Raw genomic sequence first — 21332 nt, forward strand, 5'->3', positions numbered from 1 at the left:
GAAACAACTGAACAAAAATATAATCTCCAAGAGTCCTTACTGAAGCTTCTGTTTACTTACATGCATGAATCAGATGGTTGGAGTTCAGGTATGATTTGCATGTTCTGTGCTTTATGTATTTTTTAAAGGAGTTAGACAAAGGAAACCATTTACATCCAAAGCCCTGAAAGGACGGAGTCTTTTTTAAGAATTGAAATACATGCATTTTTCATCAGTTCTTTATTTATAATGTAGGCTGAAGCAATCATTACAATGTAGAAGGGAGACACAGTTACAGCAATTATTTATACCAGTTTAAAACAAAAAACTGCACAGGGAGAGGTCAACTCTCAGTACAAACTATCAACTAAACCACAATAATTTACCGTTAGAAACTTTTTATTTTTTAGCTGTGACACTGCTTTTACAATATGCAAAAACACAGACAATAGAACTATCCAAAGTGTTTTGTCACATTCTTTCTACATTGAATTTGGCAACATTTTATATTACATTTACCGAGATTATACTAACGTTTAAGAACTAAACAAGTGAAAAGCTGTACTTCAGTACAGTTACATCCATTTATTTCAAAGGTTTAAATAACACTTTTTAACTACTGAGATTATTTCCTAACAGTTTTTGTTTAAGCAAAAACCATCTCAAAGCATCATTTGCACAATGCATCAGCTACTTTATCAACATTGGTGGGCTGGCTCCACCACAGGCACTACTGTTTATTATATTCGGTAATAAGGAGCTTGTTTTTCAAAGAAAGGAAGGTTTCATATATTCTAAGAATCATGCCTTTTTGCTTTAAAGCCATAATATAAAAAAGTTAAGCAACCACAGCAGTGTAAATGTTATATAGAACAGAGTGACTATTGAGTTACAAGAAGTCTCACATCCAATGCAGTTATGTATTAAAGCATAAGAGGTTATGTAGGCAAGATAAAAGCCAACAGAAATCTGCAGTATTTGGTGGAAACTAGCCCCTTACATTTATTTGGTCACAAACGTAGAGGCCTGGTATTGATCTCACATTTGTTGTTGTTGAAGACAGGCAGATTGTGCCCTTTTGGACTGTTTGAACAGAATGCTTGTGGCACTCCAAGTTCTGCACATTTCTATTGGCTTCAGGAGATGGGTACTGCAGCCATAACTTATTTTTACTTAAGAAAAAAATCCAACTCATCTATAATTCTATCTATCAATAACATTCCAAAAATACATTACCTAGAATACAAAAGAGAACAGAGTGGTCAGTCTCCCAGTAGTAACATTAAATACAAATCAATCTTTCTCCCACCCCCCTATTGTTCAGTATTTAGTAAAAGCCAATCAACTGCCATTTAAAAGACGGTAAGAAAAACAAGCCCCTGAACTGGAAAAGAAACATATTTGCAATTTACTAGATCTTAAGCTGGTGACTGCAGTCAAATCATTAAGTGTTTTCTCAAAATATTTGGGCTTTTCAGGGTGCCCAGCCTGCTGGGCACAGTCAGTAAAAGGCATTTTGATATATCTAAGAACTCCCTGTTATCAGTTTTAAAACGTTTTCACATTTGTAACTGCCTTAAGCCTCTGGAACTTGTTTGTATTCGATGAAAGGATGAGAGGAATGGAAAGTAATGGAGGAAATCTAAGCCTACACAGTTAAGGTGGCATGCATGTAGCTGAAAGTTGTTGCTGTGCAGTTTAGAAGAAATGTGGGGGGAAGAAAAAATTAAAGTCTTTAAACCCTCTAAAGAAACAAACACTGCAATCCAATATGGCTTATTCGGATGCATTTACTGTGAAGCTACAAGCACTTAATCCTACTAAGCTACTCTTGTGCAACTGCATCTGCTATTTTGATGGCATTTCCCTCCCTCCCCCCACTATCCGCAAATATTCTACCAATTGCAGGTTTCTTTCTTGCATTATATTGCTTTTATTATCAATTGTTCCTGCTTTTCAAACAAACAAAAAAAAATCATTCTACTTAAATGAGGATCTAATTCCTTACTGTTTCGTTTATACACAGAAGTCCCATTTTTTTAAAACCTCACTATTATAAGACGCTCTACCAAAGCCTATAAGAAATCCAAATACAGTAGATCTCTTTACCAAAGTTAACTACTTAACCTTTTTCCCCCCTTGCACACATAAAACTTTACAAAGAGTTATACAAAAGTTAAATGGGATTTGGCACCTCCAGAAAAAATTAAAAGGGGGTTTTAGATCAAAAATTAGCAGAAACAAAATCACTGATATTTACAAATTAAAACACTAGTGAAAATGTCTGTTACTATGCACTTGCATCTTGTTGTCTCCTTTATAGTGCCTTCAAAACTATTACTGAGTTTCCTACAAAATCTTTTGATTATAGATTGGAATGGATAGAGACAAATAAGGTTTCATCACAGTTCATTCTCAGTAACTAGAACACTGGTAGCATTCTCCTGTCTATGAAATACGAGGTGCCGAGCGATCATTTGTGGTAGTTTTCTTCAGTTTGACACCACGGCGAATGGCGTTCAGCATGTCTTCGCCTTGTGGGGCATTTCCTGGGCTCAGGTCTCCTGGGTCACACTTTGGCTGGCATGGGGGTGCAAGGGAGCTTGAGCTATCCCTTTCATTTTCTTCTCCTTCACTTTCAGGGACTGCTTGTGTCTGTTCATCGGCGGTATTCAGCTTCTGGCTCAGGGGTGGAGGGTTGATAGATGCTTGCCCGCTCCACAAGGAAGAGGGCATATTGGTGACTCCTTGCCCACCATCGCCAGCAGATTCAGACTCAGGACTCTGCTCAGCACATTCTTCTGCCCCACCGAGAGTGCCTGGCAGTCCCCCCAGTACATCTGGTACAGTTGGCGTTTTGACAGGAATGACAGGAGTTTTGATTGGAATAGGGCCTCCGCCTATGGTGCCTCGTCTGACCGAAGGTTTGGTGGAAGGGGTCCGTCTGATGGTTGCTACACCGGGTGTAACTATTACTGGTCCAAGCGTTGTTGGCAGGCCTGCAGTGGAAGCAGGACGCTTGGTCTGAAACATTCTGCGGTAGGACTGGCTGATGTCACTGTTTCTTGGAATGGTTGAGGATTTGTCAAATTCTTGTTCTGTCTCCTGATCACCACTCACAGAGAAATAATCATAATCTGAAACTGACGCCAAAGGATACTGTTAGAAACAAGCTGGAGCAAACAGGTTAGTGAGTCTGAAGTAAGTGTATAACAATACTGTGTTTGAAGTCAGTATCTATTAATATTTGCAGAAGACACACTTTACCAGCATGTCCATGCACCCAAAAGGCCTAACAACAAGCCTAAGATATCCTGACTACAATTTTCAAACCTGGGTGTCTAAAGTTAGGCACCTAAGTGGCCAGATTTTATATGTGATAAGCACCTACATCTTTCACTGAAGTTAATGAAAGTTACGGATGCTCAGCTCTGAAAATAATCAGATCATTTATTCAGGTGTCTAAGAAATTTGGGTGACAACTGTAAGGCACCCAACTTTTAAAACCACAGATTACTCTGGCCTGTTAGTCACATCCCAATATTTTGAATTTGTCACTGATGGAAGGGCAGTCCCGGTCTAAAAGGCAATTCTATAAATTGCATTGTGGGGACAAAAATCTGCTGTGTCTCAATGATATCTGCATCAGATATGCTCAACTTACAGGTAAAACTGTTTTCTAACTGCCAACCCTTCAGACTCAGTTGAAGTTACTACAATTTCCACCTCTGTTTAAAAAAGCTCACAGAATGAGGGAAACCAGAACAAGGCAGCTACTGAGCAAAGTTTATGGGTTTGCCATTGGCCAATACAGGACTACCCAAGAGGCCTATTAAGTCAGTGAGACGAATCAAGCAGAATATTTTTAAATAAAAACCCATAAAAGGTCAGATTTACTATAAAAATGGTACAATACTTAAGGTGAAATTCACCCCTACGCTGTTCCTCAGACCTCTGTTAAATCTTTAGTTGGTGCGTAAGATGTGCAGGCACCACGCCACTGGAGTGAATTTTGCCTTATTTACTGTTTAAGGGAGAACAGTCTCAGAGGGTTACAAGATGAAATCTGTTAATATACAGCTCACACTTAAGCCTGAAAAAACCTTAAGCATGGTAATGTTAGCTGTTCTCTTCTCCCATCACTAACCAGAACAGAGCAACATTTCTTGGTTTCAGATCCATTAGCAGAGAGAGGTGAGGGGCCGTGATAGTCTTTATCTGGAATACTCAAGAAGGGCAGCAATTTAGATCAAAGCACCTTGTGATGGGATAGTGTCCTCCGAACAGCATGGCGTGGTAGTCTGAGTGCTGTAGCCACTGGAACACTGCAAGGAATCTCTGCTGCTTCTCTGGGTGTCCAGCTGCAGACCTCTCGTCAGAGCTAGAGCTAGCTCCTCACATGCTTCTATCTCCTCTCCCTGCTAGTCACACGCAAGAAAGCAACTCATTAGTTTTATGTCTGATTCAGTCAGGGCGATACTTCAGAGATCTCACCAAGTTTGGTCCTGCCAATGTGGTACCCTTTCCAAAGTCAGCACCACAACCCAACAGGATTATTTCTAAATATTCATAATGGTTTTGTAAAAAAAGAACAACAGGTGTTTCTTCTTACATCGTAATTCCACAAGGGCCAACCTATTGACAGCGTGTCATCCATCCGTTGATGCATATTTATGATTTCCAAAGACTATACCCCATGCTATAACCAGCCTGTCATTATAAAAAGGGCTGTGTACCAACAGAAAGCACTTGAACTAAAACGTTTGCAAGAGCTAACAAATACATCCCCTGTGCACTGAGCTCCTTAGTAAAAATTAGAGCATCACCCTTGTGGCAGCTGACACAGTCATACTCCGAGGTCTCTGGGCCTCCTCCATGGGCACAGATGGTCCACTTAGGGCCCCGCCATTAGGGTCTGGTTCACGTTTCTCTTTGCGGCGTTGCAAGGTATTCACCATAGGCTGATCATATGGACCTGGCTTAGCCCAATCCTAAGGAAACATTTCCATTAGTAAGCATACAGTCTATGTGGAAATACAACCATTCCTATTACAGAACAATACCAATACAGCAGCAGATTAAATAAGTATCAAATGTAGGTGCAATATTGAAAAAAGCAAAATAAACTACTTAATTCTCAGGATAGTTATAAAAAAAGTTCATAGTATAAACTCATCTCTTCTAATCTTCCTTTAAACAAGATACCTAAAATATTTTAATTTGCATTTAAAGCCTACGTTTTCAGAAACACAGCGGCAAAAATGTATGTAATTACCATAAGTGAACAATTACAATGCATGTGCAAATAGTCAAGTTAGCTATCTAAAAATTCATTTGCATGTACAATAGCTGAAACTGCACACATCACATTACGGGTGCAGATCTAAATACCCCCATTAGAAGTGTAAATTTATTCTGAGTATTTTCTTTAAAAACTACTTATTAGCTCAAGTCTAGGTTTTAGTGAAGGGCTACATCAAATAGGGCTAACATCACTTTGCGCACTGATGACTGTGAATCCACTAAGGAGGCAATTTCTCAAGCTATTGGGAATATATGCACTTAGGGCTCTATGAAGAAGTGAAAATTCTGAGGATACACAGAAACTATAGTGTGCGCACTAGGAAAAGTGTTCAGCAGATAAATTTGGTGGGACTTCAAATTCACTGATGATCGATTCCAGACATGCTGCTTACCAAATGATAATGCTCAATTAATTGTAATGTCTTCTTTAATCTCTGAATGAAATCCTCTCTCTATTCTGTTTTATAAGTGGGCTGCCAGAACTTTAAGACTACATGGCCCATTTCTGGCAGCAGGCTGGCTGCTAATCAGCCTCTTCCCTACCCTCTTCAAGTGAACAGCGGACTCTCAGAAGACACCCAAGCCCCGAGGTGATCATTACCATCCTCCATATAAGGCTTTCAGAGGGAGGTAGCTCTACAGACTCCAAGTATTAAAGGCTGGGGTAGAACTGGAAGCCTGTATGTAACATTCTACAGCTGCAATAAGTCTCCCCGAGTCAGGATTTAATTTATAAAAAGTCCCATTTAAAAAAGTCTCTGGGTATATCTGCAATATTGTAACAAATCCATAGCCACCCAAGAGCTTCACAGCTGTCTGCATGATGCAGGTCCATGGCTACTTGGAGCTGCAGGGGGACAGAACTCATATTCTCCTGCTCCAAAAACATAGGCCTACTCCACCTGTTTGAGTTAAAGGAGAATCTCTGAAAGCTCTGGGTAGTACTGGGCCTCTGACAAAATGGAGCAGTTCTGATTCCATCCACTAAAAGACAGGGGTGCTATCTATCCAGTAGTTCATTAAAATAGCTAAAAGCAACACATGCAGATTGTTGATCAATTTAAAAATGTCCACTAAATGAACTAGATGCCAATCCTACATTTGCCTCTTCAGGCATAAGTGTGGCCAGGTGCTAAAGAACTTGTGGAAGTCTCACTATTGGCTGAACACAGCCCAGAGTGCTTTCAAAGTACCATCCCCCTCTCTTTCTAAGGCCAACCTGTCTTTACTGATACCCAGTCCATTTTTAAAGGCAAGTATTTTACAAACCTTAGACTGTCCGTGATCATTCAGAAATATTGGGTTAGTTCTTTGAACATTTATCATCTGACCATGGTAAATATTCAGCATGTCAAGTCCACTTTAGAATGGTATTAAACAGAGCAAATCAACTGGTAATTAAATGGGATTTGAAAGGCAACGACCACAGTGAGTACCGTAAAGCATGGAGAAGAGAGCACTGCTGCAACAAAAGAAACACAAACCTTCCAGCTAGGGATCTTAGATGATGGTAACATGCCTGGCCCAATGGTGTAATAATGACCGGAGTCTGCAAAGAGAGTTGAGGAAGCCCGAGTCCATGCGCGGGAGACAGATGGGAAATGAGGGAAAGGACCTGCACCAACTGAAGCTAGGTATGGGTCACTTGATAAACTACAGTGATAATACCCATTAGACAACTGGAAACAAACAAAACAAAACAAAAACAAAAACCAAATTAATATAAACAAGATGAGTATGAAAATACACGGTGACTGACATGCTCTGGGCAGAGACAAAGTCTCTTCATTTTAAAGCCAAAAATTGAGAACTGCTACAAATGAACAACTAATTAAAAAACTGATCTAATGTTTGCTCCTGAAGCGTGCCTGCTTGAAAATTGTTATTCGAATTAACAAATTTCAAAGGTCAATCCAGAAATCATTTTCTCTGGGCTGAGCAGCTTTGTGTTGTCTCCCCTTGGAGAGGGTATTTTTTGGGGAAAAAAAGACAACAGTTTGTTTATTGTGTAGCTCTGGACATGGAAACTAAACATATCCAAAGCTGAAAATGTTCATGTCAGCATCATCATATGCAATAAAACAGAGAGAGGAAAGTGTGCAGCCTCTGAAAATGACATGTTCCAGCAGCATAATGACATGGGAGGGAAGAAAAAATGGGAAGGAGTTACTGGATGAGAATGGATACTGATATCACTGGCTCCCCTAGATTTAGGATTTATACAAAATTTATTCTAGCATGGTGGGTTTTTTGGGCATACCTGGATTTCTCAGAGATTAATGCATAATACATAATTTGGGGGAAAAAATATTGACAGTGAAACCTGAACAAGCAGCCACTCGTATTAGGCAACTACTCTCTTTAGACAACTTCCCACTATGTTACCAAGCTCAGGATGTACAGTTTGGCTGCACCTTTGTTAGAAAACCACCTCTTAAGGCATCAATTTGTAAGTACCCCTGATTGTCAGCTTAGATGAGTTTCACTGTATTTTACTCATGTATTCATTCTTTAAGGGAGTGTGTAACAGTTTCTTTTCTCATCTTCACAGGGAAGGGTCTTAGCTACGTGTCCCATGCATGCTGTTATTCAAATGTCACTGGGCTTGGATAACGAGCTGGAAGATTTGTACGTCTGAGATGAAATTTTTCACCTTATCTGTGGAGGCCCAAGCCCCCATGGTGGAGCCTGAGCTGACTGAGGTGGGGGAACTGCACTCGCTCACTGACTGGCAGGTTTCAGAAGCTTCTGAAGAGGCAGAGCTGGACGAATTCTGCAGCGTGAACACCACCACAACGCAGGGAAAGGAAAAAACAAGCCACCAACGAAGGAAAGCAAAAAGCACACATACACACAGACGGACACACACAGGAGAAGGGGAAGGATGAGAAAAGCAGAGGGTTAGGGATTAAATCAATCATTAAATACTGCTCCAAGCCACCGCTAGCGATCAGTAACTCTGCAGGAGAAACAAAAAACCTTAATTTCTTAATGCAAGGACTTGCTGCATAGGCTGAGGGAGCTCTTGGTTCTCTCCCCCCCACTGCTTTCTGTGCAACTACAACTCAAGGGCCACATCTCCTCAGGTGCTGAGGGCCCTCCTATGATAGTAAATGGAAGTTGAGAGAACTCAGCACATCAAATGTCTGGGCCCTAAATGCATTTAACTATTTAATATAGCAAAGACGGATTATATCATGAGCTCAGTTTCCTAGGGGAAGCTGTCTAGACTCAATGTGTGCCTGCAAAACAGCAAACGCCACTTGTGCACACAGATTCTGTTTTTTCCAGATGCAAATGTGTGTATGCAAAGCTTGACTGAGTTTGGACATTAGGGAACAGTCTGCCTTTCCTCCTTTGGAACCCATCCTTGTGAAAACAGTTTGACTATCAAATCTCGTCACATTATGAACATACCTACTGGATGACCTTAAAGTTCAACTCTCCCCTTTAACCATTTCATCACAGTAAGTATGTTTTTAAAGCCTGGAATGACTGTGGTTACCCTTCAGTGCACTCACTACAGATCTAAAATCACCTCTTCTATGAAAGAGATCAAAGCTAACACAACATTAACATAGCAGTCTAAAGAGTGCTTTGTACAAAAACAAATGTCATTTCTCAGAGTTCTCTTATTTTATATAGCCTCCCTGCTATCTGATCTGTCAGATGCTGACTCTGTTGGCGTCAGGGATTGTTCTTTAATAACCTTTCTTTGTTTGTATGGTTTATGCACATTCCACTGAATATACATAATATTTTTTAATTTGGTCCATTGTACCATGTTTTTATATTAGATGGCAGTTTCCGCCTTTCAATGTATGTAAGATCCATGTCCATCTCAATCTGCCTGCATCCTTATTTTGCTAAATTTTCAGTTCATGTGCAGTGTTGCTGCTTACAAACAAACAAGCAATCTATCTTTTTCTAGGACACCGCACCATGGAAGACAACATCCTAGTGATGGGCCTGATCCAGACCCTACTGAAACCAATGGGAGTCTTTTCACTGACTTCAATAACCCAACTGGGTCAGGCTCACAGTGACTTGAGGTCACGCCCTTGGATTTTTCCATTGTCAGCAGAAAGTCTCTGCAGTAACTTCTGATGTTCTGTTGTAAATAACACAACCCAAATGGATTTTTTAAAGCTGCAGAAGCTTGGGAGAAGCTAATACTTGATAGTGGTTCACTGAGATTTATAGCTTCTGTGGGACCCTTACTAAATCTTGCACTGTGGGGCGCTTGTGCCAATTCTGAAGTGACAGATTTAGCTGAGGTTAGTCCTGCTTTGAGCAGGGGGTTGGACTAGATGACCTCCTGAGGTCCCTTCCAACTCTAATATTCTATGATTCTATAACGTCACACTGATATTTTATATATCATTCACAAAGCAAGAGCTCCTGGCATGACCTAAATGGTGCTTGGCCCAGTTAGTTAGTGTCTTCCAAGCCAGTTTCTTGCCCTAGGAAAATAGTTTATCCCACATACCAGAACTTTCTGCTAGCTAATTAACTGGGATGTAGTACTTTACTGAATGCTTTCTGAATATCTAGGTATCAAAGTATTTCCTGCATTTTAATCTGCAGGATCTTTGAGACAGAGGTTGCATTTTCTTCTGTATTTGGAAAGCACTTAATGCATTTGGGGACTACTATAGTATATATTAACTAGTCATGATGATGTCTGTAGTCTGCCATATAAATAACAACTGATGAAGTCCAACAATTAGTTCAGCATAATAGACTTCCAGGCCCTTACACCAAGTGTTCCTACTAGTTTCGCTAATAGATGCAGTAAAGTTTCCTAATCCTTATATTTTAACCTGGTATTAAAAACAAATTCCGAATGTCAGTTAATGAAACTGCTATTAATGTCAGACAGAGCTTTATATTTTTAAAAGATTTGTAGAGGTTACCTGCCCTTCACAATTTACGTAGAAAAAAATCTTTTCAAAAATATTTCCACTGTGAACTGTACTAACTTCTTCACTGCTATCCGATGCAACAGGATCTCATCAGCAGTCCTATCAGCTTCCTGATTTGTACATGCTGAAGCAAGTTAAAACAAACCTGCCACATATTTCTGACCTAGTTTCTTTTTTTAGAGATGACCCATTTTCCTTTATTGTCTCTGGAAAGATATTTAAAGAACTCTTTATTGTTAGTCAAAGTGTTTTCTGCAATTTGAGATCAGCATTTATTTTGCTCTAATTATCCCTTCAACTAGCTTTGTCTGCTTATTTATTTACTTTTCTAATACCATTACCTAGTATTCTTCCTTATCAGGTTGCTTTAAAAGCCGTTTTGATTGTGTCTTGTGCCTTCACAATGGCTTTTGCTGTTCTTTTGTCATGATTAGATTTAAAACAATGAATTCCATGTGCAGTCTCTCTAACTGTGTAATTACTGTCCACTTTCCTGCAGCACATTTCTTACATTATGATAAACAAGGCATTTTCAAGCTCACCCAAAGTCAAAGGCATCCTTTTATTATTACCCTGATAAGTCAAACATAATAACCACATCATTTGATCCTAGATGCTCCCAAACCTGGGCCTCTATTGCACTAAGCTATGATTAGCTTCAACAGGACTTCTATCATGCAAAGTGTGCACCAAAGAGCTGTTATGTGTTGTCTCTACCAGCATATTTCCCTTCTTAATTTTATGTAGTTCCCTCAAAAATGATCTATCATTAAAACACTAAATCGGAAAAATTCTGTTATATACTTTTCTAAAACTCTGGTTTATGCTTCTACCCATTTCCTACAGCTCAACTGGAAGACACATGACCATGGAATTTATGCACAGCCTCTTTCTATATTCTTTTCACCCATCCCCCCCAAAAAATAATAATGCTTTGTTGCCTTAAACAAAGTGGTGTTAAGACATGAAGCTAACAGACACCACCAGCAGCAGGTAGTCCATAAATGCTGGATGCACAGCTTTTGATTTCCTTTTGTCTGTCTAAAACTCCCTTTTCTGCTTCCCAAAATGTTATTGTTAGAAACAACATCTGGGTTTCAAAAGCAACATTTAACAAACAGTATCTGTGCTTTCTTCCCATATGAGCATGGAAACACAATACCAGACTGAAAGTTTGTCCATTAGTTAGAGACACACAACATGAAATATGCTGTACATTAAACAGCCTTTTAATAAATGTACCGTCACAAATTTGTCAGCACAACATTTGCATTTTACTTAGTGCTGCACATACAAAGCAAGACACTCAAGCAAAAATGAAGCTGCCAGGCAATGATCTGTTACCTTTCCCTCAAGGTAAACGTTGAGTACAGACCTATTCATCGTACCAAGATACTACAGTTGGCAAGTCAATATAAAAGGCTGAATTTCCAGTTACTGATTTACAGCCACTATTCAGGAGCCACAGTGGTTTTGAGTTGCTTTGTGACTTCATATGTAGCTTCAAAAATGAACTAAAATAGTACTTGGGCCAGATCCTCAGCTGATGTAATCGGTATAGTTCCATTAGCTTCAATGAAGCTACACTGATTTACACAGGTGACAATCTGTACCCTCATTTAAAAAGAAGCAAAGGGAATTTGTATGAGATGGTGCAATACCCAAATGATCTTAACAGAAAAAAACCTTTGCCTGCAAACATACCCTTCAGTAACATATTGCCACTCACCTCTCTTTTACCCAAATGCGCTGGATATTATGGAAAGGTAAAGGGATACTGATAACTTTAAAATATATTGATTTAACCTAACTTTCTTACCTTTTTACTAATCTCAAGTTTCATTTTTGATCATTCATGTTGCATTTACCTTTTGCTTTTCATTTGGCTTAGCATTAGACCATCAAAGCAGAGTAGTCAATTAACTTGTCTATATGCAGTTCCTAATTAATTTCACTTTCAGGATCTCATCCAGATGAAAAATGCTGCTATGTCTGGGCTGCAACATTGCAGAGGACATACTCATTTGAAAACAAAATGTTTTCATTAAAATAAAAAAAACAGAAATATTTTTGTTGATGTTCCATTTATGAGACTATATTCTAGACCTCTATTAAGCGGACAGTGTTCTTCTACATATCCTACTGTTTTATTTCTGATGTGTTACTTATCAAATACTCAGCAACAAGCAAGGGACCTGATGCACCAGATGTACTGACGACAGATGCACATCTTCCATTAATTGGATTCAAATTCTCAACTTCCTCTTTTGGCCGGAAATCATAGTTTCAGTGCATATGAACTCCTCTAACTTCTACCAGATGAAAAAGTTTAGGTTTGTATTTATTAAACTAAAAACCTTCACTAAAGAGGCACTAAGGGCAGCTCTTCTCCCAGTGATCTGGGGGTAGTAAGCAACAAACACAAACCTCAACAAAAGATGACAAAGACCCACTCCAGGGGTATATCTACACTTCAAGCTGGAGGGTGTAATTCCCAGCTTGATGAGACATACTCATGCCAGAGCTAGTGCGCGTACGTCTCGAGCTGGGAATTACACTCCCTGCTTGAAGTACAGACATAACCAATGTCATGATGTTCAGCTCTCAGTGGAGTTTAGTATGTAAAATGGTAAAAAGCCTTAATTAGAGCCCAGAAAAAAACACTGTTCTTAAAGGGTGATTTGTAAAAATTAACCAAAATTCAGCTGCTGAAAATGATTTGCCAGTCAGCCATGCAAACCCAAGCCGCATATTTCACCAAGGTTTGGTAGAATGCTTGATTTGACCCTAAACAGAACAGCCACTCAAGTTTGACACAGACATGTGTAGAATGTACAATCTGATTTAAAAAGGCCAGGAAAAAAGCAAGAGGGGAAAGTCTGACCCCACTGATGTTAACAGCAAAACTCCCATTGGCTTCAGTGGGCTGGGATTTCACCCAACATCTTTAGGTTATGACACATTTCTTATCAGATTTTCCTTTTTTTTTTTTTTTAAAAGAGTTTGCATTGTTTTAGTACCTCTACAGGGTGTTGGATTGGCAGCCCTAGGAAACGAGGTTATCCACAGAGAAGAATATCACCAGAAGTGGCAGAGCAAGGTAAGTTTCCCATGCTTTCTGCCAATGCTGCTTAGCACTGCTGTGGCAGTGGGCCATTACTCAGGGGACAAAGGGGAGTACAGTTCCATATGTATTCAGTCCTTTGCCTATTGGCCAACAATACCAGCAAGGGTGCCAGGGTTAACACCAATTAGAAGGCTACTGTGGCATGGATGTCTGACCACTGGGAAATTGAACTGAGATGACTTAACACAACCGCCATCAGATGTTAACAACCTACAGTCACTGCTGACCTAGAGAGGATATGAACTAGTGGGACAGGGTGAGTGAAGTTCAAGTGGATGTTAATTCCCTCAATTAAAAATGTTCAACTTGATTCCATGACACCTAATGACTAAGATCAAGATTTTGTCTCAGTTATTTTTAGTAAAAGTCACGGACAGGTGGCAGGCAATGAACAAAAATTCACAGAAGCCTGTGACCTGTCTGTGACTTTTACTAAAAATAATGGGCAGGGGGAGGTGACTGAAGCCTGGGCCCCGCAAGGAGGTGGGGGGAGGGGGAACTGAGAGGCCGGGGGGGGGGAGGGGGGCGGCGGCTGGTGTGGCTCCAGCACCCGCTGCCACCTCAGCTGACAGCTCCAGGGCCAGCGGCTCAGAGCGTCTGGGCTCCCACCGGCTGACAGCTCCAGCCCCACCACCCCAGGCATGGGGCTGAAGCTGAAGGGAAAATGTCATGGGGGTCTCTGAAAGTCATGGAATCCGTGACAAAAAAAACAACCTTATCCTTACCAATGACCATGTGCTCCTTTCTCTCACACTATGAATTGTATGTGCATTATCATACGCTAGTCACTCAGATTTTTGTTTTTTCCACTTGCACGTACCTGGTTAGGTGCTTCGGGTGGCATGGGAGATGGCGATTTGGACTGGAAAGCATCCTGGGACATGAATCCAGAATCGTGGGAAGACACACTGGACAGTCTCATGGGCGCCTGCTGAGGCAGATTGGAGCTGCGATAGCGATAGTGTGAAGTAGGTGAGTGAGAGTGCGAGCCACTCGACCGGGAATCACTACTGTTAACGCTGTTCAGACTGCTGTGAGAGACAAAAGGAAAAGAGAAAGGAAAGGGGAGAGGGAAAGACAAGAGGGAGGAATGGGAAGAGACCAATACAATACAATTAACGCTCTACAAGTCTAGCAACAGGCAGCATAAACCAGAAAAGAAATGTTGACAAGTAACTGGTAAAAATCATAAGAAGCTGCAAGTATCCTTGGCGATCAGAGAAGGAAAATGGCATTCTACATTCCTGTGTGTTCTGCACTCATTAGGGACAGACTCTGACACCCTTAATCACACTGTGAAATAAGGGTAGCACAAATTGGCCCTAGGGAATTTATTTCCCCAGCTTGGGGAGACAGTAGAATACTCTCTCTTTCTCTGGGCTTTTACAGCGCACAAGTCACCAGTCAGTAAGCATGAACACTCCATTACTGTCCCTCTCTAATGGTCAGCAGAGAGAGTATAGTTTAATAATACTAGCTCAGATATGTTAAATTCAACGTAATGCGCCAAATTTTTAAGGTCATCTCCAATAGCCCATCTGCAAAGCTTAAAGGCACATCCAACAGCCTGCTTCTGAGTGCACAAAGAGGGTAAGTAGGCAGGCAAACAGATGCACTTTTTGGAAGTGGCTTTGAAAACGTGACCCATCTTGAGTTCTCCAGATCTTCTACAGTAGGTTTCACTGTATGTAAAAGCTTTCTGCCAATAAAGAAAGCACATAATATAAAGCTATACTGAGAATATTTATCAAATGTTAGTGAGGACAGAGAGGGAAGAGAATTAAAGATCCCAGCTAATAACTGTGAAAAAGGCAGAATAACCCAAAAGAGACTATTTTCAAAGTTCCAATAAATCTATATTGCATCAATTATTTACCAGCGACACTGTGGGTGTTTTTCAAGAAAGTTTCCTTTTGTCTTTTAAGAGAACATATTAATGGCACTAGTAGCATTCCCCAGTGCAAGTATAGGGAATGACTGTTTAGACTGGTAAGCTCTCACCTAAGGGAATAAAAGAAAAAGAAGAGGTACCCACCAGCTGTATGCTTATTTAACATGTTTAACATTGTTTTTCTATTTAAAAACTGCTTGTTAAAGTGTGTGCTTGGGGCAAAGGTGGGGAGGGCTGCGTTGCTTTATCCAGACACACAAAAACCTGCTGCTACACAATCTTATCACTTGAGAAAATAAAAAGCTAGTTAGGAATATACGATGTATTTTCAGCCATTTTCTTTTACAGTTTCAGGATATTGCATCTTTAAGCCTGTGCTCACTGCTGTAAATATATACATATATATTAAAAGTTAGCCACCACTTTTTTATATATATATATATACATGCAGAGATAGCTAGATACATACATACATGAAGAAGTGGAATTTTGCTAAGTCTGCCATGCTATAGGCTAAGTTCTGCTCCCACAAGGGAGTCTATGATCTATTTGTTTGTAAGGCAAACCAAAAAGGTAAGAGTATTAAAGGCTACCAAGGTATTAGAGCAGGATACACAACAGGCAATCATCCTTTAAAAAAAAAAAAAAGTAGAGAACTATTTAAACATCAATGCACCAGGGCAACATGCTGATAAACTGTTTTACTGAAAGAAAACAGTTTTACAGAGAAAGCAAAGACAGGATCCAACTACTCCAAAACACACTTCAAAGGACAGAATTAGACAGCATTAAACAGTCTTGTATTTCACAGTAAAGCATTTCCATTTAACAGACTGAAAAAGTAATTGACAAATACCTTCTTCCCTTTCAAACAATTTAACCTAGTAGTTAATTACAGCTATTCCATGATCATTTCTTTATCTAAATGATAATACAAAGTATGCATGATCAAAAAGGGCAGCTAGGAGTGAACAATCCAGAGTTTCGATTGGTTAGTACAGTTTGCTCTTTCATCAATGCATTAAGCTGAACTGAATCAAAACACATCTTCCGCTGTCAGTCTCTTTGCACTCAAAATTGTTTAACTGTGCCCCTCATTTTTCATGTTCTGTTATACTCTTAAGTGGATTATAATTACTAGGCATTGATCTCTCATTATTAAACAAAATATAGGCACAAATTTGTAACAGAGCTTGAGCCGTATTTTCCCCAAAATAGATTAAAATGACATTTCACCAATCTGCTTACCTACAAACACTCGATTTTCTGGACATGGTGGTACTGGGAGAGGATGGAGGAGTCTGATATGACCAGCTGTAATCAGAACCTTTCAAATCTAGAATCACCTGATGAAAGAGAATTGATCATATAAAACGTTTTTAAAAAGGCCATTTTCCTTCTCAAGAAAATACCCCAAACTTGCAAAAAGCTGTTCATTGTAAGAGGAATTTTCACTACCAATCTATTGCCATTCTTCTATCGATTTATATTCTGTGATCACTAAATTCATGCTTTTTAAACTTCATTTGTATTTAACTCAGGATGAATGCTGAACACAAATTAACTTCATTTTTTGGTTCTCGCATGCTAGAGCCACGTCTCAGTATTTGGGTTACATACACTAAAGGGAAAGTTTAGATTTATACAAAAAATTCTTTTAAAAAAATTTCACTTATTTAGACATAGAAATTAAAAAAAATATCAACCTTTGGGTCACGATCCTGCAGAAAGGATGTATGAGAGGAGACCCATTCAATTAAATGGATCCAATTCTCATTTACACTGATCCAGCAGTGTAAAGGAGTCAGTGTAAATGAGAACTGGGCTCAGTAAGACTACTCAAGTGTTTGTGGGATCAGGGCCTGAATTCTAAAACTAGGTTACTTGACAGTATACCTTTAAGGAAGATCATAAGGGATGGGGAAATAAAACTCAAATAACCAAATGGGAGTTACCTACCCATGCAGTGCTATTGTTGCCTAAGATGTTCAAAAGTACCTTAAGGGAGTCAAGCACCCAAATCCACTGAATTTCCATGGGAACTGGGGGTCTAACTTCCTGGCCTCTTTTGAAATGTTCAGCCTAAAATGCTACCATAATTACCATAAGATTTGTTCCTTCATTTGTTTTTACAGTTCTATACATGTATTTAACAGCTACTTTTAAAGGTTTAAAAGATATCTATACCCGTTATAGTTTGTAATTGCCAAAGGTGGTGAAGGGTGAAAAACTCTCTCAGAGCAGCCTAATTCAAACTGTAGTCAGCAGTAAACTTACATTGGAGCCCCAAGACAGAAAAAAAAGTCATTTCCCTTTGAAAGGAGTCCGCCAACTCTGAGGTTGCACTATGTCATTTTCCAGCACCTAATGGTGAAACTGATTTATGAACAGCACTTTCCACTTAGTCGTCTTTGGAGCACAGTTGGTTGTTTCTCAGCTACATTTAAAGTGTTACCACTGACAATTTGTGTTGATCTGCTCAAGATTTCAGGAGACAATGGATGATTTACTTGATTTATTAAGTTGGAAAAACTGTATATAGTAAAAGTGAAAAAGTTTTCTTGCTGCACGCTAGGCACCTACAAGAATACACTCAAATATTTTTTACCACTTGGAGTTAGTAAAAAGTTCTAATAAGTAGCAAACCACCCCCACTCCCCGACAAACAGCCTTTTCTAGGGAATAAGAACTAACCTGTTCACTTGATGATGGCAATTTGTGAGGATCCATAGTGAGGTTTTTCAGGTCATCCGATATGGTCTGTAGATGCGTTATTTCTCCTAGCATTGATATTTCTTCTTCCTGAAGAGATTAAAAATGGAACAGTAAGGTTGGTGTCACTCTTAAGATTTAAAAAATTGCCATATATACACCATGATGTGCAACCGTTATCACTCCTCTTGCTGGATGCAATTATGTCAAACAATCAGTTACATGCTCATGTCTTTGTCCATGAGATTATTATTTCCTAGGGAAAATGGCTGGAAAGGTCAATCTACAAGGTTTAAGAACTAGATTGGGGATTTTTCCACATTGCAGCAAATCTGGATCTCAAAACTCTTGCTCAATAAGCCACCTATGTCACCCATGAGGTGCAGAAATCTAAGCAAATTTTTAGAAAGACCCTGCAAACAGAAGTTCAGTGCTTCTCTGCATTTGGAACAGGGATCACAATTCCTAAGTGCACTAAATATTTTGCCTTAGGGATCTTATCCTTGAATCCAAGACACCATGGTTGAACTCATACTTTTTGCTGGTTTTGTGAGCACTTCATTTAGATAAAGGCACTACATAAATCCGTGATTCAGAATGGCACGTAACTATGTCAAAGGTTGGTTTTGACTAGAGACAGTTTCAGGAACATAGCAAATTGTCACAGTAATTGCTTCAGCTACTATGGCAATTTTATCCAGGACTTCAGTGTCTGCTATTCACTGTTTTTTGCTTAGGCATCCTCCTAATAATTAACTGTGGTTCTACTTAGAGACTGAGATGCCTTTCATAAGCAAGCAACAAGAACATATTGCATATGCATTGATGACCATCCACAAATACACAAGTCTTATATGATGCCACAAAATTCCATCCTGGGCTTCAGACAACCTGAGCTTAAAAAAATATACTTAAACCTTTCAAATGGACTGAGAAGGGCATTGTGTAGGTGGTCATGGCTGGCAGAAAATTAACAGAGAAAACTGGAATCTGTCAAATAATCTCATTTATGTATATGGGGTTCTCATGGAATGTATACGAGTCCTAGCACTCTAGGAGATGTGAGGAAGGAAGGTTTATTTTTTAATATTCCATTTTGAAGAGGAGGGGCAGAATATGAATTAACATCTAATTGTTCATTCAAAGCTTTTATTACTAATTACTCTACCTCAAAGTTAAAATTCACAGCACAAATGAATGTAAGAACTTGAAACAAAAGACTTACTATCACAGGCCGTAGCATCGAGATAAAAGTACAGAAGCGACTGCGTTCTTCGATGAGGGCCTTTCTAACAGCCTGCTTCTCGGTTTCTTCAAGCAGCAGGTACTTATCATTGACATCTTGTAATGCACTGTCCAACTGGGGCTGGATGTCTCCTCTCCCTGTACACGGGAAAGAACCATAAGTAGGTTTTGTCTGAACAACTGGCTTACACAGAAGGAACTCCCTATTTTCAGTCACTTTGCCTCATTGCCTGAAGAGGTTATTCATAATTTGAGTCTAATCAGCATTTTCTGTAATTAAAATATATTTTCTTAATCAAGTATTTTACCATAATTTCTCTCTCATCTGGAAGAAGAAATACAACCCTCTCAATTCAAAGGAGGTTTCATCAAGTTAGAAAGAGCGGATCCTGGTTCACATGGGGAGTGTAAAATGGCTGTATTAAGCAAATCTTATTAAAAACCCTCAATCCACCCTTGTTAATGACTGTTGCCTGCAGGAGTTGTGAAAGTACCAATCATTGAGCACTGATCTCTCTTTCCCTTCCCTCACACCCTCTTTCAGCCCTTAGCTAGTTACTACTTACTTTTGTTTTTGGTAGGACCACAAAAGATTCATACATTAGTGACATTCCTTAGGATCAAATGACAACAGGTGCTAATTACAGATTGTTGGAACACTGAATTCAGTTGTATTTCTAGAAGTTACTGGTAAAACAAAGCACAGTACTTACCATTCTAAGGTCAAAAACCTTATATCATTTATGCATAAATCCAGTAGCTTTTACATTTTTTTGCCTAAAAACAATCTACTAAAAGTAAAAGGTACAGATTTTTGTCAGAGATCTATCAAATTAGTTGCAACAAACTCATTGTGCTGAAGCTTGCTGCCACAGTGAGTATATAGCAAGTCTCATCCTAAAACAAGTTACACGCTTGTGTACTGTTCACCACTCCAAAAATATAGGTTTGTAATGAAAAGCAGCCTTAGTTATATATAGCATTACTGATGCACTTTTAGAGCTATAAGACTTTTTAGTACAAGTTACTAGGTTCTGTCATACTTTAGACTCTCAGACACATACATTCACCCTAAGCATTAAATAATGTGAAGTCTTTTCTGAAAACTTAATGTACTTTGTATATTTTCATTTCCATCAGTGTGGAATATCAAAAGTGTTTGTGTATTATATTTATATGCTTGTTTATATTAGTGAAGCACCTCCTCCTAGATTCATTGCAGTGACACTGCCATCACTAATTTCTGCATTCCTCTGAAATGTCTGGCTGTAGGCCATTTCCAGACAAGATAACTGTTGATTAGTGCGTTTGGGTACGCGGTTACTATGTCCCTTGGTGGAGTGTATGACATACCGGGGCAGTGCTGATTGAATTGGGCAGGAAGTGGCAGCTGATTACTGGACTATTTCTCATTAGAATGTTTCAAGAGTGTGCGCAAATAACCAGTAAAGCTAGGTGCTTCCCTCCAACCTAAGCTTAGTTACTGAACTCTAAGAGAGGGGAGGGTCAGCATCTCCCACTGGCTGGCTTAGTCATCTCCCTGGATAGCATGCTCGCTTTTGTGTATCTACTCTTAAGCACCTCTCTCTACCCGTTCACTGTATAGGGAGTGTAGGCACCTAATTCAGGTTTTTGGGATTCCATTGTTGTTCCAGTGATTTTCTAGGCACCTGTTAGGCATTGCAATGCCTATGCCCTTTCTGAAGCTGGCCCAGCATTTACATTTCACCTTCTATACAAAGCTTTTTGTCTCCATCTACAACAAAGACTACCACATAACATTTTATAATATTTGGCTCAAGGATGGTGTTTATGAAGTGGGGGCAACTGAATAAACTAACGTGTCTTTTTCGGTGCAGCTAGACTTCAATGGTACGAAAGTTGGCAGAACTTCAATTCCTGAAATCCTATTAGTGAGCAGACCTGACAGAACGTAAGATTTTTCCTTGCTGTTTTGCAGGTTAGTTTCAGAATCTATACCTATGTCCTGCTGACATAGTCCTTTTTAAAACAAAGGCCACTTGATGTATCAGGTGCAAATTTACAATGCAGCCCATACAAACCAGAGACTACATGCTCATTTCACCGTGGATTCTCATACACTGGATGATAATAGTTACTGGTAACCTTAATTAGAGCAGAATTTGGT

The 21332-nt window shown here is 39.4% G+C and overlaps 1 protein-coding gene across 6 annotated transcripts in view; it reads right to left on the minus strand.

Moving 5' to 3' along the window:
• Nucleotides 1-202: 202 nt before the first annotated feature.
• MTSS1 (MTSS I-BAR domain containing 1) overlaps nt 203-21332 on the minus strand; it is a 164924-nt gene continuing 143794 nt past the window's right edge. The window contains exons 7-15 of one of the 6 annotated variants that reach the window (XM_067531314.1): nt 19164-19321; nt 17921-18028; nt 16475-16572; nt 14156-14366; nt 7937-8056; nt 6768-6962; nt 4806-4970; nt 4238-4397; nt 203-3122 (exon numbers count right to left, since the gene is read on the minus strand). In XM_067531314.1, the coding sequence (XP_067387415.1) occupies nt 2428-3122; nt 4238-4397; nt 4806-4970; nt 6768-6962; nt 7937-8056; nt 14156-14366; nt 16475-16572; nt 17921-18028; nt 19164-19321 (1910 nt within the window). In that variant the 3' untranslated portion in view covers nt 203-2427. Of the gene's footprint in view, nt 3123-4237; nt 4401-4805; nt 4971-6767; nt 6963-7936; nt 8057-14155; nt 14367-16474; nt 16573-17920; nt 18029-19163; nt 19322-21332 lie in introns of all 6 variants that reach the window. The other 5 variants (XM_067531306.1, XM_067531330.1, XM_067531336.1 and 2 more) reach the window with 5 other exon arrangements.

The sequence above is a fragment of the Emydura macquarii genome, unplaced genomic scaffold (assembly GCF_026122565.2).
Source record: "Emydura macquarii macquarii isolate MOO-44397 ecotype Brisbane River unplaced genomic scaffold, CSIRO-AGI_Emac_v2 contig_369, whole genome shotgun sequence".
Classification (NCBI taxonomy): Eukaryota; Metazoa; Chordata; order Testudines; family Chelidae; genus Emydura; species Emydura macquarii.